Here is a 25,726-nt window from a genome sequence, read left to right as displayed (position 1 = left end):
GGAGTCCAGAACCAGGGGCCACAGTTTAAGAATAAGGGGTAGGCCATTTAGAACAGAGATGAGGAAAAACATTTTTAGTCAGAGAGTTGTGAATCTGTGGAATTCTCTGCCTCAGAGGGCAGTGGAGGCCAATTCTCTGAATGCATTCAAGAGAGAGCTAGATAGGGCTCTTAAGGATAACGGAGTCAGGGGGTATGGGGAGAAGGCAGGAACGGGGTACTGATTGAGAATGATCAGCCATGATCACATTGAATGGTGGTGCTGGCTCGAAGGGCCGAATGGCCTTCTCCTGCACCTATTTGCTATTGTCTATTGTCTATTGAACTATCACAACGTACTATAATATTACTCTACACTAAAATATACTATTACCATTACTTATAGTAAAATATACTATTACTATTCCATAACTTAATTTAAAAATTAATACATGTTTGCAGCTATACTAAAGGTCTTTTGAATGTTTAGTTTTTCCATTCCCCAGCTTCTCTGTCGTTTCTGTGTTGAAGTTATCTCGCCGGGTCTCCAGGTGCTAAATCCGATCCCAATGCATTGCATCCGGATGCTTTGTTTCACAGTCCCTTTCAGCACAGATGTCTGCTGCGTTGTGGGTCGGTGGAAGATGGTGGGTTTCCATTTCGGGTGCTCCAACGTTGAGATGTTTTCTTCTATCGGCCTTGAAGGTGGAGGTCGCTCGATGCTGCTCTCCCCGGTTGTAGATGCTTCTGTGACAGTCTCTGTCCCTGCCAGTTGCTCCACGCTGTCGTGCTGCTTCCTGGGCTGCAGCATTGCCTCGGCAGAACGTTCTTCCACTTCTCTCTTTTCCCGCAGTTGGGCGATAGTATAATGTACCCCAAATGACAGAGAGCCTTTCTCAGGCTGACCCTCTGCCACTGCCTTGGATGGTCCTGCCACCTCCTCAGGCATTTGGGCCTCGTCTCCAGCAGCAGTTGTATCTCCACTCTCCAATGCACGGATTGCTGCTGCTGGAGTGGTGTCGTGCTGTTCAATATCTTCACCCGATACGACTTTCCCATCGTCAGGGCATGCGGTTGTTTCATCCTCAGTGCGATCGTCTGGTCCATGGGTCTGAGGTTCTCTGAACCGAAACATCAGGTACGCCAGCCAAGTGGAGAAAATCATTGTCACTGTTCAGTGTAACTCAGAAGAGATTGAGCTGCGTCTGACTGTTGGATCTTCGTCTGTTGCTGCTATTCATTGGTTGGGGAACAATTCCGTTGTGATGAAGTTCCACGTGGGTAATGGTCACAATGAGCAGATGATGCAAAACAATAAAGACTGAATTCAAAAGTAAAGAATGCTTTACGGAAGTTCTATGGAACATCTCAAAGTGTTTCAAAAGCCAACAAAAATAAAGTTTCAGAAAATGCAAAGAAACTGTTGAATATTTGGAACTGCTGCTGATTTCAAGTGTTCTGTTTTTATTTCAGATTTACAGCAGCTGCAGTATTCATCAATTGATTTCTAGTGAAAGGGCATTGATCTGATACATTAAAAGTCTGTCCCTACACAGATGTTGCGGGATGTAAATACTCCACATGTCATGCATTTCCTCTTATGACATTCCAATGGTTATCATTTCAGGGTTCAGTGTTCTGCCATCACTTTCTTTACACTCTTGCACTGACATACTTATTCATTTTCATTCCAAAATGTTTTTATTTTAAGCACTGCAGTGGTTCTGCGGTGGAGTTGCTGCTTCACAGCGCCTGGGACCATGGTTCGATGCTGACAGCAGTGGCTGTCTGTGTGGGGGTTTGTACATTATTGTGTTTACAGAGTACTAAGTTTAGATATCTGTTGTGCTGCTGCGTGCAAGAATTACATTGTCCCGTTTTGGGACATAGGACAGTAAAACATATGAATTGGAGTCGAGTCAAGAGTGTTTAATTGTTACATGTCCTGAAAAACAGAACAATTAAATTCTTACTTGCAGCAAAACAGGCCTGTAAACACAGTACACACAAAAAAACACCAATACATTAAAGAAGCGATATTAGTGCAAATCAAGCCCAATGCCTCTTGTGCAACCAAGACAGTTTTTAGTGCAAAGATCGGCACAAAAAGCTGGAGTAACTCAGCGGGGTCAGACACGATCTCTAGAGAGTTACTCTAGCTTTTTGTGTCTATATTTGGTTTAAACCAGCATCTGCAGTTCCTTCCCACGCAGTTTTTAGTGCGTAGTTTAGTTGGTCTATGTAATGTTCAAGAGCCTGATGATCATTGAGAAGAAGCTGTTCCAGAATCTGGACGGGTTTCTGACTCTTGTACCTTCTTTCTTATAGTATGAGTGAAGCTTTTTTTCCACGAGTGCTAGTTCTACTCAATAACCAAAGTCTGTAGTTTCCTTTTTGCTCTGGTTTATTTTCACCCACATGTTTAGGCCGTAATGTTGTATCCTTCTTGTTTTGATGTGTTTATGCTTAATTCTTAATTGTTAACTGTATGTTTGTGTTGTCATTTGTGAGCGGAGCACCAAGGCACATTCCTTGTATATGCACATACTTGGCCAATAAACTTATTAATGAATTCATTCATTCATTCATTCATTCATTCATTCATTCATTCATTCAAGTGAGAGCGTGCCCAGGGTGGTGTGGATTCTTGATGATGCTGACCTAAAAATAAAACCCATTATATATTTGCATATCTAAAAAAATTCTCCTGAACACATATCTCAAGCAGCTGGGGATGAGAGATGAAAGTCTTTGAATTTGCACTATTATTATTTGCTTCAATTTTTAGTTTCGTTTAGAGATACAGTGCAGAAACAGGCCCTTCAGCCCACCGAGTCCGCGCCGACCAGCGATCACCGCACATTAACACTATCCTAAACACATTAGGGACAATTTACAATTTTACCAATGACAATTAGCCTACAAATCTGTACATCTTTGGGATGTGGGAGGAAACCGGAGCACCCAGAGAAAACCCACGCAGGTCACGGGGAGAACTTATAAGCTCCATACAGACAGCACCCGTAATCAGGATCGAACCTAGGTCTCTAGCGCTGTAAGGCAGCAACTCTACCGCTGCACCGTCTTATAATTTGTCCTGAAAGTTTTGAATGGGCTACCGTTTTATTGATTCTTGTTCTTTACTGGCATCCTCGTCGGATTCATCCATCTTGTGTGAGTGTTGGGTAATGTTGGACTATGAGATCCATTGCATCTGATCCCAGTTCTGTCCAACTATTTGAACTCTTTACGAGGATGTTGCCAGGACTCGAGGCCCTGAGCTGTAAATTATTCGATGTGTGCGGCACTTGTCCTTTCATTCTGGGCTGCTGTCTCAGCCGGCTTCTCCCCGGTACCGCCATGCCAGTCCCTGGCCTTCTGCTGGCAAGGAGGGGATTGGCTCGCTCAATCGAAAGACCAGATTTTTACGTACATAAAAAAATTAAAAATCCATTCACACACAAACTGGGCAGCGCGGACTCGGTGGGCTGAAGGGCCTGTTTCCGCGCTGTATCTCTAAATCTAAATCTAAATATCGCTTTGGATCTCTAAGCGACATCAAAAAGGCAGTCAGCATCATCAAGAATCCATTCCACCCTGGGCACGCTCTCACTTGAATGAATGAATGAATGAATGAATGAATTCATTAATAAGTTTATTGGCCAAGTATGTGCATATACAAGGAATGTGCCTTGGTGCTCCGCTCACAAATGACAACACAAACATACAGTTAACAATTAAGAATGAAGCATAAACACATCAAAACAAGAAGGATACAACATTACGGCCTAAACATGTGGGTGAAAATAAACCAGAGCAAAAAGGAAACTACAGACTTTGGTTATTGAGTAGAACTAGCACTCGTGGAAAAAAAGCTTCACTCATACTATAAGAAAGAAGGTACAAGAGTCAGAAACCCGTCCAGATTCTGGAACAGCTTCTTCTCAATGATCATCAGGCTCTTGAACATTACATAGACCAACTAAACTACGTACTAAAAACTGCGTGGGAAGGAACTGCAGATGCTGGTTTAAACCAAATATAGACACAAAAAGCCAGAGTAACTCTCTAGAGATCGTGTCTGACCCCGCTGAGTTACTCCAGCTTTTTGTGCCGATCTTTGCACTAAAAACTGTCTTGGTTGCACAAGAGGCATTGGGCTTGATTTGCACTAATATCACTTCTTTAATGTATTGGTGTTTTTTTGTGTGTACTGTGTTGACAGGCAAGTAAGAATTTAATTGTTCTGTTTTTCAGGACATGTAACAATTAAACACTCTTGACTCGACTCCAATTCATATGTTTTACTGTCCTCTTTCCCAAAACGGGACAATGTAATTCTTGCACGCAGCAGCACAACAGATATCTAAACTTAGTACTCTGTAAACACAATAATGTACAAACCCCCACACAGACAGCCACTGCTGTCAGCATCGAACCATGGTCCCAGGCGCTGTGAAGCAGCAACTCCACCGCAGAACCACTGCAGTGCTTAAAATAAAAACATTTTGGAATTAAAATGAATAAGTATGTCAGTGCAAGAGTGTAAAGAAAGTGATGGCAGAACACTGAACCCTGAAATGATAACCATTGGAATGTCATAAGAGGAAATGCATGACATGTGGAGTATTTACATCCAGCAACATCTGTGTAGGGACAGACTTTTAATGTATCAGATCAATGCTCTTTCACTAGAAATCAATTGATGAATACTGCAGCTGCTGTAAATCTGAAATAAAAACAGAACACTTGAAATCAGCAGCAGTTCCAAATATTCAACGTTTTCTTTGCATTTTCTGAAACTTTATTTTTGTTTGCTTTTGAAACACTTTGAGATGTTCCATAGAACTTCAGTAAAGCATTCTTTACTTTTGAATTCAGTCTTTATTGTTTTGCATCATCTGCTCATTGTGACCATAACCCACGTGGAACTTCATCGCAACGGAATTGTTCCCCAACCAATAAATAGCAGCAACAGACGAAGATCCAACAGTCAGACGCAGCTCAATCTCTTCTGAGTTACACTGAACAGTGACAATGATTTTCTCCACTTGGCTGGCGTACCTGATGTTTCGGTTCAGAGAACCTCAGACCCACGGACCAGACGATCGCACTGAGGATGAAACAACCGCATGCCCTGACGATGGGAAAGTCGTATCGGGTGAAGATATTGAACAGCACGACACCACTCCAGCAGCAGCAATCCGTGCATTGGAGAGTGGAGATACAACTGCTGCTGGAGACGAGGCCCAAATGCCTGAGGAGGTGGCAGGACCATCCAAGGCAGTGGCAGAGGGTCAGCCTGAGAAAGGCTCTCTTTCATTTGGGGTACATTATACTATCGCCCAACTGCGGGAAAAGAGAGAAGTGGAAGAACGTTCTGCCGAGGCAATGCTGCAGCCCAGGAAGCAGCACGACAGCGTGGAGCAACTGGCAGGGACAGAGACTGTCACAGAAGCATCTACAACCGGGGAGAGCAGCATCGAGCGACCTCCACCTTCAAGGCCGATAGAAGAAAACATCTCAACGTTGGAGCACCCGAAAAGGAAACCCACCATCTTCCACCGACCTACAACGCAGCAGACATCTGTGCTGAAAGGGACTGTGAAACAAAGCATCCGGATGCAATGCATTGGGATCGGATTTAGCACCTGGAGACCCGGCGAGATAACTTCAACACAGAAACGACAGAGAAGCTGGGGAATGGAAAAACTAAACATTCAAAAGACCTTTAGTATAGCTGCAAACATGTATTAATTTTTAAATTAAGTTATGGAATAGTAATAGTATCTTTTACTATAAGTAATGGTAATAGTATATTTTAGTGTAGAGTAATATTATAGTACGTTGTGATAGTTCAATAGACAATAGACAATAGCAAATAGGTGCAGGAGAAGGCCATTCGGCCCTTCGAGCCAGCACCGCCATTCAATGTGATCATGGCTGATCATTCTCAATCAGTACCCCGTTCCTGCCTTACCCCCATACCCCCTGACTCCGCTATCCTTAAGAGCCCTATCTAGCTCTCTCTTGAATGTATTCAGAGAATTGGCCTCCACTGCCCTCTGAGGCAGAGAATTCCACAGATTCACAACTCTCTGACCAAAAAAGTTTTTTCTCATCTCTGTTCTAAATGGCCTACCCCTTATTCTTAAACTGTGGCCCCTGGTTCTGGACTCCCCCAACATTGGGAACATGTTTCCTGCCTCTAACGTGTCCAACCCCTTAATAATTTTATAGGTTTCGATAAGATCCCCTCTCATCCTTCTAAATTCCAGTGTATACAAACCTAGTCGCTCCAGTCTTTCAACATATGACAGTCCCGCCATTCCGGGAATTAACCTAGTAAACCTACGCTGCACGCCCTCAAAAGCAAGAATATCCTTCCTCAAATTTGGAGACCAAAACTGCACACAGTACTCCAGGTGCGGTCTCACTAGGGCCCTGTACAACTGCAGAAGGACCTCTTTGCTCCTATACTCAACTCCTCTTGTTATGAAGGCCAACATTCCATTGGCTTTCTTCACTGCCTGCTGTACCTGCATGCTTCCTTTCAGTGACTGATGCACTAAGACACCCAGATCACGTTGTACGTCCCCTTTTCCTAACTTGACACCGTTCAGATAATAATCTGCCTTCCTATTCTAACCACCAAAGTGGATAACCTCACACTTATCTACATTAAACTGCATCTGCCATGCATCCGCCCACTCACACAACCTGTCCAAGTCACCCTGCAACCTCATAGCATCTTCCTCACAGTTCACACTGCTACCTAGCATTGTATCATCGGCAAATTTGCTAATGGTACTTTTAATCCCTTCAGCCAAGTCATTGATGTATATTGTAAATAGCTGCGGTCCCAACACCGAGCCTTGCGGTACCCCACTAGTCACTGCCTGCCATTCTGAAAGGGACCCATGTATCCCCACTCTTTGCTTTCTGTCTGTCAACCAACTTTCTATCCATGTCAGTACCCTACCTCCAATACCATGTGCTCTAATTTTGCCCACCAATCTCCTATGTGGGACCTTGTCGAAGGCTTTCTGAAAGTCGAAGTACACCACATCCACCGGCTCTCCCCTGTCAATTTTCCTAGTTAAATCCTCAAAAAATTCCAGTAGATTAGTCAAGCAGGATTTCCCCTTCGTAAATCCATGCTGACTCGGAGCGATCCTGTTACTGCGATCCAAATGCTCTGCAATTTCGTCTTTTATAATTGACTCCAGCATCTTCCCCACCACTGATGTCAGACTAACTGGTCTATAATTTCCCGTTTTCTCTCTCCCTTCTTTCTTGAAAAGTGGGATAACATTAGCTACCCCCCAATCCACAGGAACTGACCCGGAATCTATAGAACATTGGAAAATAATCACTAATGCGTCCACAATTTCTAGAGCCACCTCCTTAAGCACCCTGGGATGCAGACCATCAGGCCCTGGGGATTTATCAGCCTTGAGTCCCAGTCTACCGAAAACTTTTTCCTGCCTAATGTGGATTTCCTCCAGTTCCTCTGTCACCCTAGGATCTCTGGCCACTAGAACATCTGGGAGATTGTTTATATCCTCCTCAGTGAAGACTGATCCAAAGTACCGGTTCAACTCGTCTGCCATTTCCTTGTTCCCCATAATAAATTCCCCTGCTTCTGTCTTCAAGGGACCCACATTTGCCTTGACTATTTTTTTCCTCTTCACATACCTAAAAAATCTTTTACTATCCTCCTTTATATTATTGACTAGTTTACCCTCGTACCTCACTCTTCTTTGCTATGTTATACTTCTTCCCTTTTATTTTTATGCTGTCCTTGACTTCCCTTGTCAGCCACGGGTGCCTCTTACTCCCCTTAGACTCTTTCCTCCTCTTTGGGATAAATTGATCCTGCAACTTCTGCATTATTCCCAGGAATACCTGCCATTGCTGTTCCACAGTCTTCCCTGCTAGGGCTTCCTTCCAGTCAATTTTGGCCAGCTCCTGCCTCATGCCTCTGTAATCCCCTTTGCTATACTGTAATACTGATACCTCCGATTTTCCCTTCTCCCTCTCAATTTGTAGAGTAAAACTTATCATATTGTGGTCACTGCCTCCTAATGGCTCTTTTACCTCAAGTCCCCTTATCAGGTCAGGTTCATTACATAACACTAAATCCAGAATTGCCTTCTCCCTGGTAGGCTCCAGTACAAGCTGTTCTAAGAATCCATCTCGGAGGCACTCCACAAACTCTCTTTCCTGGGGTCCATTACCAACCTGATTTCCCCAGTCTACCTGCATGTTGAAATCTCCCATGACCACCGTATTGGGTATTGAGTAATGAGGAAGGGTTAGTTAGCAGTCTTGTTGTGCGAGGCCCCTTGGGCAAGAGTGATCATAATATGGTAGAGTTCTTCGTTAGGATGGAGAGTGACAAAGTCGATTCAGAAACAAGTGTTCTGAACTTAAAGAAAGGTAACTTTGAGGGTATGAGGCGTGAATTGTCCAAGATAGACTGGCGATTAATGCTGAAAGGGTTGACGGTGGACATGCAATGGAAGGCATTTAAAGGTCACATGGATGAACTACAACAAGTGTTCAACCCAGTTTGGCAAAAGAACAAACCAGGAAAGGTAGTGCATCCGTGGCTAACAAGGGAAATCAAGGATAGTATTAAAACAAAAGATGAAGCATACAGATTAGCCAGAAAAAGTAGCATACCAGAGGACTGGGAGAAATTCAGAGTCCAGTAGAGGAGGACAAAGGGCTTAATTAGGAAAGGGAAAATAGACTATGAGGGAAAACTGGCAAGGAACATAAAAACAGACTGCAAAAGCTTTTATAGATATGTCAAGAGAAAAAGATTAGTTAAGGCAAATGTAGGTCCCTTGCAGTCGGAAACAGGTGAATTGATCATAGGGAACAAGGAGATGGCAGACCAATTGAACAAATACTTTGGTTCTGTCTTCACTAAGGAAGACATAAACCGTCTGCCGGAAATAGCGGGGGACCGGTGGTCTAATGAGATGGAGGAACTGAGGGAAATCCAGGTTAGTCGGGAAGTGGTGTTAGGTAAATTAAATGGATTAAAGGCAGATAAATCCCCAGGGCCAGATAGGCTGCATCCCAGAGTGCTTAAGGAAGTAGCCTCAGAAATAGTGGATGCATTAATGATAATTTTTCAAAACTCTTTAGATTCTGGAGTAGTTCCTGAGGACTGGAGGGTAGCTAATGTAACCCCACTTTTTAAAAAGGGAGGGAGAGAGAAAACGGGGAATTATAGACCAGTTAGCCTAACATCGGTAGTGGGGAAAATGCTAGAGTCAGTTATTAAAGATGTGATAGCATCACATTTGGAAAGTGGTGAAATCATCGGACAAAGTCAGCATGGATTTACCAAAGGCAAATCATGTCTGACGAATCTTATAGAATTTTTCGAGGATGTAACTAGTAGAGTGGATAAGGGAGAACCAGTCGATGTGTTATATCTGGACTTTCAGAAGGCCTTCGACAAGGTCCCACATAGGAGATTGGTGTACAAACTTAAAGCACACGGTATTGAGGGTTCAGTTTTGAGGTGGATAGAAAATTGGTTGGCGGACAGAAAGCAAAGAGTAGGAATAAACGGGTCCTTTTCGGAATGGCAGGCAGTGACTAGTGGGGTACCGCAAGGCTCAATGCTGGGACCCCAGTTATTTACAGTGTATATTAATGATTTGGATGAGGGAATTGAATGCAACATCTCTAAGTTTGCGGATGACACGAAGCTGGGTGGCAGTGTTAGCTGCGAGGAGGATGCTAGGAGGCTGCAGAGTGACTTGGATAGATTAGGCGAGTGGGCAAATGCATGGCAGATGCAATATAATGTGGATAAATGTGAGGTTATCCACTTTGGCGGCAAGAACAGGAAAGCACAGTATTACCTGAATGGTGACCGATTGGGAGAAGGGGAGATGCAACGTGACCTGGGTGTCATGGTGCACCAGTCATTGAAAGCAAGCATGCAGGTGCAGCAGGCAGTGAAGAAAGCGAATGGTATGTTGGCATTCATAGCAAGAGGATTTGAGTTTAGGAGCAGGGAGGTTCTGCTGCAGTTGTACAGGGCCTTGGTGAGACCGCACCTGGAGTATTGTGTGCAGTTTTGGTCGCCTAACCTGAGGAAAGACGTTCTTGCCTTAGAGGGAGTACAGAGAAGGTTCACCAGATTAATCCCTGGGATGGCGGGACTTGCATATGAGGAAAGACTGGATAGACTGGGCTTGTACTCGCTGGAATTTAGAAGACTGAGGGGGGATCTTATAGAAACATATAAAATTCTTAAGGGATTGGAGAGGCTAGATGCGGGAAGATTGTTCCCGATGTTGGGGGAGTCCAGAACCAGGGGTCACAACTTAAGGATAAGGGGGAAGTTTTTTAGGACCGAGATGAGAAAACATTTCTTCACACAGAGAGTGGTGAGTCTGTGGAATTCTCTGCCACAGAAGGTAGTTGAGGCCAGTTCATTGGCTATATTTAAGAGGGAGTTAGATGTGGCCTTTTTTGCTAAAGGGATCAGGGGGTATGGAGAGAAGGCAGGTACAGGCTACTGAGCTGGATGATCAGCCATGATCATATTGAATGGCGGTGCAGGCTCGAAGGGCCGAATGGCCTACTCCTGCACCTATTTTCTATGTTTCTATGTTTCTATGTAGCATTACATTTGCGACATGCCAATTTTAGCTCCTGATTCAACTTGCACCCTATGTCGAGGCTACTGTTTGGGGGCCTGTAGATGACTCCCATTAAGGTCTTTTTATCCTTACAATTCCTCATCTCTATCCATACTGATTCTACATCTCCTGATTCTATGTCACTCCTTGCAAGGGAGTGAATATCATTCCTTACCAACAGAGCTACCCCGCCCCCTCCCCCCACCTGCCTGTTTTTTCTGTACGTTGGGTACCCCTGAATATTCAGCTCCCAGCCCTGGTCCTCTTGTAGCCATGTCTCAATGATTCCCACAACATCATAGTTCAGTTTTTAACAGCGCCAGAGACCATGGTTCGATGCTGACTACAGTTGCTGTCTGTCTGGTGTTTAGTACATTGTCCCTGTGACCACCTGGATGTTCTCTGGGTGGTCCGCTTCATCCCACAATCCAATAATAACAGGAGGAAGAGAGCGTGGTCAGGGTGGTGTGGGTCTGTGATGATCGTAGTCATAAATTATAATTGAATTTAAAAATTGATGACCGTTCCAAAGAACTTTCCAAGCCTCATCCCAACTCCCAGAAGAGAGTGTTTTAAACATGTTGAGACTTCTCTTCTCCCCCATGTTTTCCAGACTCCACCACTTTCTGGGTCAGTTTGGTTTCCCCATCTTCTGTCCACATATTTCACGTCAATTTAAACTTACGCTCCCCGCTTGGTGACTCGTGTGTGATGGAAAAAGGGTCCTTTCTGTTTCCTCAACGCTTGCCGATGATCTATGCATATTTAAAAGTAATTCTCCCCTCAATTCTCCAGGGGATGGTGTGGATCGGGCGCCACTGGAGGCCCCACAGAGGACTAGCGTGCGGATCGGACGCAGCCTGCAGCGGCACGGAGCGGCGGAGCAGCGCTGGAGGACACGGACAACATCGCCAGGCCAGGCCGACCCTGCAACCCTGACCCAATGCCACCACCAGGACAACGGGCCTTTAAGGCCAAGATTAGACTCTGGAACTTTAAGAACTTAAACCTTGAAGCCAAGAAGTTGGTGACAATTCCGTGACCCTGTGTCTGCTTCAATGAAGTCTACTATTCCAAGAATACAATTGTTGCACTTTTGTATTTATTTATGATTGTTTTTATCTTTCTGTATGATTTTAATGAATAGAATGCAAAAGAATGAATTTCAATGTATCTAACACCATGTGTAAATAAAGTACCTTTGCACCATTGATATAAGAAAAGAAAACATATCTCCATCCAGTTCAGAGTTAATTTCGGGAATTCGCTACCAGATCATTTACTGGGGAATGATGGGTAAATGGCCAACATAGAATGTTGGGACGGTAATAAATAGATGTCTTCATGTACTTAGCCTTCACAGCACTGCAAGCTGAATTAACATAGGCATCAGGGGTTGTAAATATGTAAAACTAATACACTCTGCTGAAAAGCAGGGTTCCTTATCTGGTGAGGGGGAAAAGTTGTTCGGTTCGCATTTCTGTTTAGGTTATTATCCATTGCAACATTGAGATTACAACTGCTCTTTGTAACTGTGTTTAGCTGGCTGATTTATGTTAATAAGCATTGTGTCTTGAGAATATAAAATGTTGTATCTACAGTGAATCTTTATAACTTTTCGGGTTCCCTCGAAGTGATTTTAAGCCACACGCATTATGAAATGCCTTCATTAAACCGTCTTATTCGTTAAATTTACCACTGATGTCGGAGCTGTTTTATTTCATGTTTGTGCTGATCTGTGTAAAGCCAGATACAAGGTGTACATACAGTACAGAATTCCCTTCTACATTTATAAAATGCTAAAGCAGGCATTTGTTGTACACTGAATAGTGAACAACAAATAACATAGAGTCTTCCTCAGACCGACCATTGGCATTGGCTTGGATGGTCCTGCCACCTTCTGAGGCATTTTGGCCTCGTCTCCAACAGTGGTGTTTTCTCCCTTCCCCCCAATGCATGGATTGCTGCTGCTGGAGTGGTGTTGTGCTGTGCAGTACTTGCACCCAGTGCGTCTTTTCCCATCGTCAGGGAGTGCAGTTGCTTCACCCTCACAGTGGTCATCGGGTCCACAGCTCTGAGGCTCTCTGAACCAAATCATCAGGTATGCCAGCCAAGAGGATAAAATCGTTCCCGCAGTGTAGTGTAACTCAAAAGAGATGGAGCTGTGTCTGAGTGCAGGATCTCCAGCTGTTGCTGCTATTTATTGGTTGGGGAACAATTCCGTTGTGATGAAGTTCTACATGGGCAATGTTCACCGTGGTGAAAACCGCAAAACAAACGCAGTGCAACAAATGCCATCCTTTCCTTAGTCAATGGTCATAATGAGCAGATGATGCAAAGCAAGAAAGACTGAACTTAAAAGTAAAGAATGGTTTATTGAAGTTATATGGAATACCTCAAAGTGTTTCAAATGAAAACGAAAAAAAAGGAACAGTAAGTTTGAAATAAACACTGAATATTTGGAACTGCTGCCAATTACAAATGTTCTGTTTTTATTTCTAATTTGCAGCAGCCCCCTTGACGCTGTCCCGACTGCCCTTCTGAAGGATGTCATTGCAATAGCCGGTCCCCTAAAAATAGTGCAAAATCGACACAGAACTGGAGTAACTCAGCGGGGTCAGACACGATCTCTAGAGAGTTATTGAGTTTATGTGTTTATGCTTCATTCTTAATTGTTAACTGTATGTTTGTGTTGTCATTTGTGAGCAGAGCACCAAGGCAAATTCCTTGTCTATGCACATACTTGGCCAATAAACTTATTAATGAATTCATTCATTCATTCATTCATTCATTCATTCATTCATTCATTCATTCATTCATTCATTCATTCGTTCATTCATTCAAGTGAGAGCATGCCCACGGTGGTGTGGATTCTTGATGTTGCTGACCTAAAAATAAAATCCATTATATATTTGCATATCTAAAACATTTCACCTGAACACATATCTCAAGCAGCTGGGGATGAGAGGTGAAAGTCTTTGAATTTGCACTATTATTATTTGCTTCAATTTTTAGTTTAGTTTAGAGATACAGTGCAGAAACAGGCCCTTCAGCCCACCGAGTCCGCGCCGACCAGCGATCACCGCACATTAACACTATCCTAAACACACTAGGGACAATTTACAATTTTACCAATGACAATTAGCCTACAAATCTGTACATCTTTGGGATGTGGGAGGAAACCGGAGCACCCAGAGAAAACCCACGCAGGTCACGGGGAGAACTTACAAGCTCCATACAGACAGCACCCGTAATCAGGATCGAACCTAGGTCTCTGGCGCTGTAAGGCAGCAACTCTACCGCTGCACCGTCTTATAATTTGTCCTGAAAGTTCTGAATGAGCTACCGTTTTATTGATTCTTGTTCTTTACTGGCATCCTCGTCGGAGTCATCCATCTTGTGTGAGTGTTGGGTAATGTTGGACTATGAGATCCATTGTATCTGATCCCAGTTCTGTCCAACTATTTGAACTCTTTACGAGGATGTTGCCAGGACTCGAGGCCCTGAGCTGTAAATTATTCGATGTGTGCGGCACTTGTCCTTTCATTCCGGGCTGCTGTCTCAGCCGGCTTCTCCCCGGTACCGCCATGCCAGTAGACCAGATTTTTACGTACATAAAAAATAATAAAAATCCATACACACACAAACAATTTGAATTCATGTTGGTAATCAATTGTGTTGATATTTATTGTGTTTCCTTCTTTTTAATTTGGAACTTCATTCCTAAATATCGATTTAGAAGTGTTTTGATATTCAGAAGCAAGGTGCAGTTTTCTGCTATTACTGTCCCTGTGATGGATATATCAAGATAAGGGATGTGTCAAAGTGGGTGGGTTTTAATCTGGTTTATTTATCGATGTGTCAAATGCTCATCCTCAGGATGTTGAAACTAGGGACTATCATAAACGGAGGCCATGTTAAAATCACTCCATCAGATCGGTGGCGCAGCGGTAGAGTTGCTGCCTTACAGTGAATGCAGCGCCGGAGACTCAGGTTCGATCCTGACTACGGGCGAGGTTGTACGGAGTTTGGATGTTCTCCCCGTGACCTGCGTGGGTTTTCTCCGAGATCTTCGGTTTCCTCCCACACTCCAAAGACGTACAGGTATGTAGGTTAATTGACTGGGTAAATGTAAAAATCGTCCCTAGTGTGTGTAGGATAGTGTTAATGTGCAGGGATCGCTGGGCGGCGCCGACTCGGTGGGCCGAAGGGCCTGTTTCCGCGCTGTATCTCTAAATCTAAATCTAAATATCGCTTTGGATCTCTAAGCGACATCAAAAAGGCAGTCAGCATCATCAAGAATCCTCACCACCCTGGGCACGCTCTCACTTGAATGAATGAATGAATGAATGAATTCATTAATAAGTTTATTGGCCAAGTATGTGCATACACAAGGAATGTGCCTTGGTGCTTCGCTCACAAATGACAACACAAACATACAGTTAATAATTAAGAATGAAGCATAAACACATCAAAACAAGAAGGATACAACATTACGGCCTAAATATGTGGGTGAAAATAAACCAGAGCAAAAAAGAAACTACAGACTGGTTATTGAGTAGACTCGTGGGAAAAAAAGCTTCACTCCTACTATCAGAAAGAAGGTACAAGAGTCAGAAACCCGTCCAGATTCAGCAACAGCTTCTTCTCAATGATCATCAGGCTCTTGAACATTACATAGACCGACTAAACTATGCGTGGGAAGGAACTGCAGATGCTGGTTTAAACCAAATATAGACACAAAAAGCTAGAGTAACTCTCTAGAGGTCGTGTCTGACCCCGCTGAGTTACTCCAGCTTTTTGTGTCGATCTTTGCACTAAGAACTGTGGGCTTGATTTGCACTAATATCGCTTCTTTAATGTATTGGTGTTTTTTTGTGTGTACTGTGTTTACAGGCCTGTTTTGCTGCAAGTAAGAATTTAATTGTTCTGTTTTTCAGGACGTGTAACAATTAAACACTCTTGACTCGACTCCAATTCATATGTTTTACTGTCCTATGTCCCAAAACGGGACAATGTAATTCTTGCACGCAGCAGCACAACAGATATCTAAACTTAGTACTCTGTAAACACAATAATGTACAAAACCCCACACAGACAGCCACTGCTGTCAGCATCGAACCATGGTCCCAGGCGCTGTGAAGCAGCAACTCCACCGCAGAACCACTGCAGTGCTTAAAATAAAAACATTTTGGAATGAAAATGAATAAGTATGTCAGTGCAAGGGTGTAAAGAAAGTGATGGCAGAACACTGAACCCTGAAATGATAACCATTGGAATGTCATAAGAGGAAATGCATGACATGTGGAGTATTTACATCCAGCAACATCTGTGTAGGGACAGACTTTTAATGTATCAGATCAATGCCCTTTCACTAGAAATCAATTGATGAATATTGCCGCTGCTGTAAATCTGAAATAAAAACAGAACACTTGAAATCAGCAGCAGTTCCAAATATTCAACGTTTTCTTTGCATTTTCTGAAACTTTACTTTTGTTTGCTTTTGAAACACTTTGAGATGTTCCATAGAACTTCAGTAAAGCATTCTTTACTTTTGAATTCAGTCTTTATTGTTTTGCATCATCTGCTCATTGTGACCATAACCCACGTGGAACTTCATCGCAACGGAATTGTTCCCCAACCAATAAATAGCAGCAACAGACGAAGATCCAACAGTCAGACGCAGCTCAATCTCTTCTGAGTTACACTGAACAGTGACAATGATTTTCTCCACTTGGCTGGCGTACCTGATGTTTCGGTTCAGAGAACCTCAGACCCACGGACCAGACGATCGCACTGAGGATGAAACAACCGCATGCCCTGACGATGGGAAAGTCGTATCGGGTGAAGATATTGAACAGCACGACACCACTCCAGCAGCAGCAATCCGTGCATTGGAGAGTGGAGATACAACTGCTGCTGGAGACGAGGCCCAAATGCCTGAGGAGGTGGCAGGACCATCCAAGGCAGTGGCAGAGGGTCAGCCTGAGAAAGGCTCTCTTTCATTTGGGGTACATTATACTATCGCCCAACTGCGGGAAAAGAGAGAAGTGGAAGAACGTTCTGCCGAGGCAATGCTGCAGCCCAGGAAGCAGCACGACAGCGTGGAGCAACTGGCAGGGACAGAGACTGTCACAGAAGCATCTACAACCGGGGAGAGCAGCATCGAGCGACCTCCACCTTCAAGGCCGATAGAAGAAAACATCTCAACGTTGGAGCACCCGAAAAGGAAACCCACCATCTTCCACCGACCCACAACGCAGCAGACATCTGTGCTGAAAGGGACTGTGAAACAAAGCATCCGGATGCAATGCATTGGGATCGGATTTAGCACCTGGAGACCCGGCGAGATAACTTCAACACAGAAACGACAGAGAAGCTGGGGAATGGAAAAACTAAACATTCAAAAGACCTTTAGTATAGCTGCAAACATGTATTAATTTTTTTATTAAGTTATGTAATAGTATATTTTACTATAAGTAATGGTATATTTTAGTATAGAGTAATATTATAGTACGTTGTGATAGTTCAATAGACAATAGACAATAGCAAATAGGTGCAGGAGAAGGCCATTCGGCCCTTCGAGCCAGCACCGCCATTCAATGTGATCATGGCTGATCATTCTCAATCAGTACCCCGTTCCTGCCTTCTCCCCATAACCCCTGACTCCGTTATCCTTAAGAGCCCTATCTAGCTCTCTCTTGAATGTATTCAGAGAATTGGCCTCCACTGCCCTCTGAGGCAGAGAATTCCACAGATTCACAACTCTCTGACTAAAAAAGTTTTTTCTCATCTCTGTTCTAAATGGCCTACCCCTTATTCTTAAACTGTGGCCCCTGGTTCTGGACTCCCCCAACATTGGGAACATGTTTCCTGCCTCTAACGTGTCCAACCCCTTAATAATTTTATAGGTTTCGATAAGATCCCCTCTCATCCTTCTAAATTCCAGTGTATACAAACCTAGTCGCTCCAGTCTTTCAACATATGACAGTCCCGCCATTCCGGGAATTAACCTAGTAAACCTACGCTGCACGCCCTCAAAAGCAAGAATATCCTTCCTCAAATTTGGAGACCAAAACTGCACACAGTACTTCAGGTGCGGTCTCACTAGGGCCCTGTACAACTGCAGAAGGACCTCTTTGCTCCTATACTCAACTCCTCTTGTTATGAAGGCCAACATTCCATTGGCTTTCTTCACTGCCTGCTGTACCTGCATGCTTCCTTTCAGTGACTGATGCACTAAGACACCCAGATCACGTTGTACGTCCCCTTTTCCTAACTTGACACCGTTCAGATAATAATCTGCCTTCCTATTCTAACCACCAAAGTGGATAACCTCACACTTATCTACATTAAACTGCATCTGCCATGCATCCGCCCACTCACACAACCTGTCCAAGTCACCCTGCAACCTCATAGCATCTTCCTCACAGTTCACACTGCTACCTAGCATTGTATCATCGGCAAATTTGCTAATGGTACTTTTAATCCCTTCAGCCAAGTCATTGATGTATATTGTAAATAGCTGCGGTCCCAACACCGAGCCTTGCGGTACCCCACTAGTCACTGCCTGCCATTCTGAAAGGGACCCATGTATCCCCACTCTTTGCTTTCTGTCTGTCAACCAACTTTCTATCCGTGTCAGTACCCTACCTCCAATACCATGTGCTCTAATTTTGCCCACCAATCTCCTATGTGGGACCTTGTCGAAGGCTTTCTGAAAGTCGAAGTACACCACATCCACCGGCTCTCCCCCGTCAATTTTCCTAGTTAAATCCTCAAAAAATTCCAGTAGATTAGTCAAGCAGGATTTCCCCTTCGTAAATCCATGCTGACTCGGAGCGATCCTGTTACTGCGATCCAAATGCTCTGCAATTTCGTCTTTTATAATTGACTCCAGCATCTTCCCCACCACTGATGTCAGACTAACTGGTCTATAATTTCCCGTTTTCTCTCTCCCTTCTTTCTTGAAAAGTGGGATAACATTAGCTACCCCCCAATCCACAGGAACTGACCCGGAATCTATAGAACATTGGAAAATAATCACTAATGCGTCCACAATTTCTAGAGCCACCTCCTTAAGCACCCTGGGATGCAGACCATCAGGCCCTGGGGATTTATCAGCCTTGAGTCCCATCAGTCTACCGAAAACTTTTTCCTGCCTAATGTGGATTTCCTCCAGTTCCTCTGTCACCCTAGGATCTCTGGCCACTAGAACATCTGGGAGATTGTTTATATCCTCCTCAGTGAAGACAGATCCAAAGTACCGGTTCAACTCGTCTGCCATTTCCTTGTTCCCCATAATAAATTCCCCTGCTTCTGTCTTCAAGGGACCCACATTTGCCTTGACTATTTTTTTCCTCTTCACATACCTAAAAAAGCTTTTACTATCCTCGTTTATATTATTGGCTAGCTTACCCTCGTACCTCATCTTTTCTCCCCATATTGCCTTTTTAGTTATCTTCTGTTGCTCTTTAAAAGAGTCCCAATCCTCTGGCTTCCCACTCTTCTTTGCTATGTTATACTTCTTCCCTTTTATTTTTATGCTGTCCTTGACTTCCCTTGTCAGCCACGGGTGCCTCTTACTCCCCTTAGACTTTCCTCCTCTTTGGGATAAATTGATCCTGCAACTTCTGCATTATTCCCAGGAATACCTGCCATTGCTGTTCCACAGTCTTGCCTGCTAGGGCCCCCTTCCAGTCAATTTTGGCCAGCTCCTGCCTCATGCCTCTGTAATCCCCTTTGCTATACTGTAATACTGACTCCTCCGATTTTCCCTTCTCCCTCTCAATTTGTAGAGTAAAACTTATCATATTGTGGTCACTGCCTCCTAATGGCTCTTTTACCTCAAGTTCCCTTATCAGGTCAGGTTCATTACATAACACTAAATCCAGAATTGACTTCTCCCTGGTAGGCTCCAGTACAAGCTGTTCCAAGAATCCATCTCGGAGGCACTCCACAAACTCTCTTTCCTGGGGTCCATTACCAACCTGATTTCCCCAGTCTACCTGCATGTTGAAATCTCCCATGACCACCGTATTGGGTATTGAGTAATGAGGAAGGGTTAGTTAGCAGTCTTGTTGTGCGAGGCCCCTTGGGCAAGAGTGATCATAATATGGTAGAGTTCTTCATTAGGATGGAGAGTGACAAAGTCGATTCAGAAACAAGTGTTCTGAACTTAAAGAAAGGTAACTTTGAGGGTATGAGACGTGAATTGTCCAAGATAGACTGGCGATTGATGCTGAAAGGGTTGACGGTGGACATGCAATGGAAGGCATTTAAAGGTCGCATGGATGAACTACAACAAGTGTTCATCCCAGTTTGGCAAAAGAACAAACCAGGAAAGGTAGTGCATCCGTGGCTAACAAGGGAAATCAAGGATAGTATTAAAACAAAAGATGAAGCATACAGATTAGCCAGAAAAAGTAGCATACCAGAGGACTGGGAGAAATTCAGAGTCCAGTAGAGGAGGACAAAGGGCTTAATTAGGAAAGGGAAAATAGACTATGAGGGAATTATTCACAAAATGCTGGAGTAACTCAGCAGGTCAGGCAGCATCTCGGGAGAGAAGGAATGGGTGACTATGAGGGAAAACTGGCAAGGAACATAAAAACAGACTGCAAAAGCTTTTATAGATATGTCAAGAGAAAAAGATTAGTTAAGGCAAATGTAGGTCCCTTGCAGTCGGAAACAGGTGAATTGATCATAGGGAACAAGGAGATGGCAGACCAATTGAACAAATACTTTGGTTCTGTCTTCACTAAGGAAGACATAAACCGTCTGCCGGAAATAGCGGGGGACCGGTGGTCTAATGAGATGGAGGAACTGAGGGAAATCCAGGTTAGTCGGGAAGTGGTGTTAGGTAAATTAAATGGATTAAAGGCAGATAAATCCCCAGGGCCAGATAGGCTGCATCCCAGAGTGCTTAAGGAAGTAGCCTCAGAAATAGTGGATGCATTAATGATAATTTTTCAAAACTCTTTAGATTCTGGAGTAGTTCCTGAGGACTGGAGGGTATCTAATGTAACCCCACTTTTTAAAAAGGGAGGGAGAGAGAAAACGGGGAATTATAGACCAGTTAGCCTAACATCGGTAGTGGGGAAAATGCTAGAGTCAGTTATTAAAGATGTGATAGCATCACATTTGGAAAGTGGTGAAATCATCGGACAAAGTCAGCATGGATTTACCAAAGGCAAATCATGTCTGACGAATCTTATAGAATTTTTCGAGGATGTAACTAGTAGAGTGGATAAGGGAGAACCAGTCGATGTGTTATATCTGGACTTTCAGAAGGCCTTCGACAAGGTCCCACATAGGAGATTGGTGTACAAACTTAAAGCACACGGTATTGAGGGTTCAGTTTTGAGGTGGATAGAAAATTGGTTGGCGGACAGAAAGCAAAGAGTAGGAATAAACGGGTCCTTTTCGGAATGGCAGGCAGTGACTAGTGGGGTACCGCAAGACTCAATGCTGGGACCCCAGTTATTTACAGTGTATATTAATGATTTGGATGAGGGAATTGAATGCAACATCTCTAAGTTTGCGGATGACACGAAGCTGGGTGGCAGTGTTAGCTGCGAGGAGGATGCTAGGAGGCTGCAGAGTGACTTGGATAGATTAGGCGAGTGGGCAAATGCATGGCAGATGCAATATAATGTGGATAAATGTGAGGTTATCCACTTTGGCGGCAAGAACGGGAAAGCACAGTATTACCTGAATGGTGACCGATTGGGAGAAGGGGAGATGCAACATGACCTGGGTATCATGGTGCACCAGTCATTGAAAGCAAGCATGCAGGTGCAGCAGGCAGTGAAGAAAGCGAATGGTATGTTGGCATTCATAGCAAGAGGATTTGAGTTTAGGAGCAGGGAGGTTCTGCTGCAGTTGTACAGGGCCTTGGTGAGACCGCACCTGGAGTAATGTGTGCAGTTTTGGTCGCCTAACCTGAGGAAAGACGTTCTTGCCTTAGAGGGAGTACAGAGAAGGTTCACCAGATTAATCCCTGGGATGGCGGGACTTGCATATGAGGAAAGACTGGATAGACTGGGCTTGTACTCGCTGGAATTTAGAAGACTGAGGGGGGATCTTATAGAAACATATAAAATTCTTAAGGGGTTGGAGAGGCTAGATGCGGGAAGATTGTTCCCGATGTTGGGGGAGTCCAGAATCAGGGGTCACAACTTAAGGATAAGGGGGAAGTCTTTTAGGACCAAGATGAGAAAACATTTCTTCACACAGAGAGTGGTGAGTCTGTGGAATTCTCTGCCACAGAAGGTAGTTGAGGCCAGTTCATTGGCTATATTTAAGAGGGAGTTAGATGTGGCCTTTTTTGCTAAAGGGATCAGGGGGTATGGAGAGAAGGCAGGTACAGGCTACTGAGCTGGATGATCAGCCATGATCATATTGAATGGTGGTGCAGGCTCGAAGGGCCGAATGGCCTACTCCTGCACCTATTTTCTATGTTTCTATGTAGCATTACATTTGCGACATGCCAATTTTAGCTCCTGATTCAACTTGCACCCTATGTCGAGGCTACTGTTTGGGGGCCTGTAGATGACTCCCATTAGGGTCTTTTTATCCTTAAAATTCCTCATCTCTATCCATACTGATTCTACATCTCCTGATTCTATGTCACTCCTTGCAAGGGAGTGAATATCATTCCTTACCAACAGAGCTACCCCGCCCCCTCCCCCCACCTGCCTGTTTTTTCTGTACGTTGTGTACCCCTGAATATTCAGCTCCCAGCCCTGGTCCTCTTGTAGCCATGTCTCAATGATTCCCACAACATCATAGTTCAGTTTTTAACAGCGCCAGAGACCATGGTTCGATGCTGACTACAGTTGCTGTCTGTCTGGTGTTTAGTACATTGTCCCTGTGACCACCTGGATGTTCTCTGGGTGGTCCACTTCATCCCACAATCCAATAATAACAGGAGGAAGAGAGCGTGGTCAGGGTGGTGTGGGTCTGTGATGATCGTAGTCATAAATTATAATTGAATTTAAAAATTGATGACCGTTCCAAAGAACTTTCCAAGCCTCATCCCAACTCCCAGAAGAGAGTGTTTTAAACATGTTGAGACTTCTCTTCTCCCCCATGTTTTCCAGACTCCACCACTTTCTGGGTCAGTTTGGTTTCCCCATCTTCTGTCCACATATTTCACGTCAATTTAAACTTACGCTCTCCGGTTGGTGACTCGTGTGTGATGGAAAAAGGGTCCTTTCTGTTTCCTCAACGCTTGCCGATGATCTATGCATATTTAAAAGTAATTCTCCCCTCAATTCTCCAGGGGATGGTGTGGATCGGGCGCCACTGGAGGCCCCACAGAGGACTAGCGTGCGGATCGGACGCAGCCTGCAGCGGCACGGAGCGGCGGAGCAGCGCTGGAGGACACGGACAACAGTCGCCAGGCCAGGCCGACCCTGCAACCCTGACCCAATGCCACCACCAGGACAACGGGCCTTTAAGGCCAAGATTAGACTCTGGAACTTTAAGAACTTAAACCTTGAAGCCAAGAAGTTGGTGACAATTCCGTGACCCTGTGTCTGCTTCAATGAAGTCTACTATTCCAAGAATACAATTGTTGCACTTTTGTATTTATTTATGATTGTTTTTATCTTTCTGTATGATTTTAATGAATAGAATGCAAAAGAATGAATTTCAATGTATCTAACACCATGTGTAAATAAAGTACCTTTGCACCATTGATATAAGAAAAGAAAACATATCTCCATCCAGTTCAGAGTTAATTTCGGGAATTCGCTACCAGATCATTTACTGGGGAATGATAGACAATAGACAATAGACAATAGACAATAGACAATAGGTGCAGGAGTAGGCCATTCAGCCCTTCGAGCCAGCACCGCCATTCAATGCGATCATGGCTGATCACTCAATCAGTACCCCGTTCCTGCCTTCTCCCCATACCCCCTCACTCCGCTATCCTCAAGAGCTCTATCCAGCTCTCTCTTGAAAGCATCCAACGAACTGGCCTCCACTGCCTTCTGAGGCAGAGAATTCCACACCTTCACCACCCTCTGACTGAAAAAGTTCTTCCTCATCTCCGTTCTAAATGGCCTACCCCTTATTCTCAAACTGTGGCCCCTTGTTCTGGACTCCCCTAACATTGGGAACATGTTATCTGCCTCTAATGTGTCCAATCCCCTAATTATCTTATATGTTTCAATAAGATCCCCCCTCATCCTTCTAAATTCCAGTGTATACAAGCCCAATCGCTCCAGCCTTTCAACATACGACAGTCCCGCCATTCCGGGAATTAACCTAGTGAACCTACGCTGCACGCCCTCCATAGCAAGAATGATGGGTAAATGGCCAACATAGAATGTTGGGACGGTAATAAATAGATGTCTTCATGTACTTAGCCTTCACAGCACTGCAAGCTGAATTAACATAGGCATCAGGGGTTGTAAATATGTAAAACTAATACACTCTGCTGAAAAGCAGGGTTCCTTATCTGGTGAGGGGGAAAAGTTGTTCGGTTCGCATTTCTGTTTAGGTTATTATCCATTGCAACATTGAGATTACAACTGCTCTTTGTAACTGTGTTTAGCTGGCTGATTTATGTTAATAAGCATTGTGTCTTGAGAATATAAAATGTTGTATCTACAGTGAATCTTTATAACTTTTCGGGTTCCCTCGAAGTGATTTTAAGCCACACGCATTATGAAATGCCTTCATTAAACCGTCTTATTCGTTAAATTTACCACTGATGTCGGAGCTGTTTTATTTCATGTTTGTGCTGATCTGTGTAAAGCCAGATACAAGGTGTACATACAGTACAGAATTCCCTTCTACATTTATAAAATGCTAAAGCAGGCATTTGTTGTACACTGAATAGTGAACAACAAATAACATAGAGTCTTCCTCAGACCGACCATTGACATTGGCTTGGATGGTCCTGCCACCTTCTGAGGCATTTTGGCCTCGTCTCCAACAGTGGTGTTTTCTCCCTTCCCCCCAATGCATGGATTGCTGCTGCTGGAGTGGTGTTGTGCTGTGCAGTACTTGCACCCAGTGCGTCTTTTCCCATCGTCAGGGAGTGCAGTTGCTTCACCCTCACAGTGGTCATCGGGTCCACAGCTCTGAGGCTCTCTGAACCAAATCATCAGGTATGCCAGCCAAGAGGATAAAATCGTTCCCGCAGTGTAGTGTAACTCAAAAGAGATGGAGCTGTGTCTGAGTGCAGGATCTCCAGCTGTTGCTGCTATTTATTGGTTGGGGAACAATTCCGTTGTGATGAAGTTCTACATGGGCAATGTTCACCGTGGTGAAAACCGCAAAACAAACGCAGTGCAACAAATGCCATCCTTTCCTTAGTCAATGGTCATAATGAGCAGATGATGCAAAGCAAGAAAGACTGAACTTAAAAGTAAAGAATGGTTTATTGAAGTTATATGGAATACCTCAAAGTGTTTCAAATGAAAACGAAAAAAAAGGAACAGTAAGTTTGAAATAAACACTGAATATTTGGAACTGCTGCCAATTACAAATGTTCTGTTTTTATTTCTAATTTGCAGCAGCCCCCTTGACGCTGTCCCGACTGCCCTTCTGAAGGATGTCATTGCAATAGCCGGTCCCCTAAAAATAGTGCAAAATCGACACAGAACTGGAGTAACTCAGCGGGGTCAGACACGATCTCTAGAGAGTTATTGAGTTTATGTGTTTATGCTTCATTCTTAATTGTTAACTGTATGTTTGTGTTGTCATTTGTGAGCAGAGCACCAAGGCAAATTCCTTGTCTATGCACATACTTGGCCAATAAACTTATTAATGAATTCATTCATTCATTCATTCATTCATTCATTCATTCATTCATTCATTCATTCATTCGTTCATTCATTCAAGTGAGAGCATGCCCACGGTGGTGTGGATTCTTGATGTTGCTGACCTAAAAATAAAATCCATTATATATTTGCATATCTAAAACATTTCACCTGAACACATATCTCAAGCAGCTGGGGATGAGAGGTGAAAGTCTTTGAATTTGCACTATTATTATTTGCTTCAATTTTTAGTTTAGTTTAGAGATACAGTGCAGAAACAGGCCCTTCAGCC

General features: G+C 43.9%; 1 protein-coding gene and 1 long non-coding RNA gene across 2 annotated transcripts in view; both read left to right on the top strand.

Moving 5' to 3' along the window:
- Positions 1 to 12,327, top strand: part of LOC144609055 (uncharacterized) — a 210,540-nt gene extending 198,213 nt beyond the window's left edge. The window contains exon 3 of the long non-coding RNA XR_013549271.1: positions 11,450 to 12,327. This is a non-coding gene — a long non-coding RNA (uncharacterized LOC144609055). The remainder of the gene's footprint in view (positions 1 to 11,449) is intronic.
- Positions 12,328 to 16,298: 3,971 nt separating this feature from the next.
- LOC144609037 (uncharacterized) lies at positions 16,299 to 23,676 on the top strand. Its single transcript, XM_078427364.1, has 2 exons — positions 16,299 to 17,087; positions 22,941 to 23,676. Exons 1-2 carry the CDS (start codon positions 16,375 to 16,377, stop codon positions 22,984 to 22,986), a joined length of 759 nt encoding a protein of 252 aa, XP_078283490.1. The 5' UTR covers positions 16,299 to 16,374; the 3' UTR covers positions 22,987 to 23,676.
- Positions 23,677 to 25,726: the final 2,050 nt, after the last annotated feature.

The sequence above is a fragment of the Rhinoraja longicauda genome, chromosome 33, assembly GCF_053455715.1.
Source record: "Rhinoraja longicauda isolate Sanriku21f chromosome 33, sRhiLon1.1, whole genome shotgun sequence".
In the NCBI taxonomy this organism is placed as follows: domain Eukaryota; kingdom Metazoa; phylum Chordata; class Chondrichthyes; order Rajiformes; family Arhynchobatidae; genus Rhinoraja; species Rhinoraja longicauda.
The sequence above is the reverse complement of the archived record's forward strand: the minus strand, read 5'-3'. Positions and strand labels throughout refer to the sequence as shown.

Coding starts and splice junctions, on each gene's coding strand:
- LOC144609037 (XM_078427364.1), top strand. CDS start 16,375: ATGATTTTCTCCACTTGGCTGGCGTACCTGATGTTTCGGTTCAGAGAA. Junction 17,088..22,940: donor TTTAGTATAGCTGCAAACAT/GTATTAATTTTT, acceptor TCAATTCTCCAG/GGGATGGTGTGGATCGGGCG.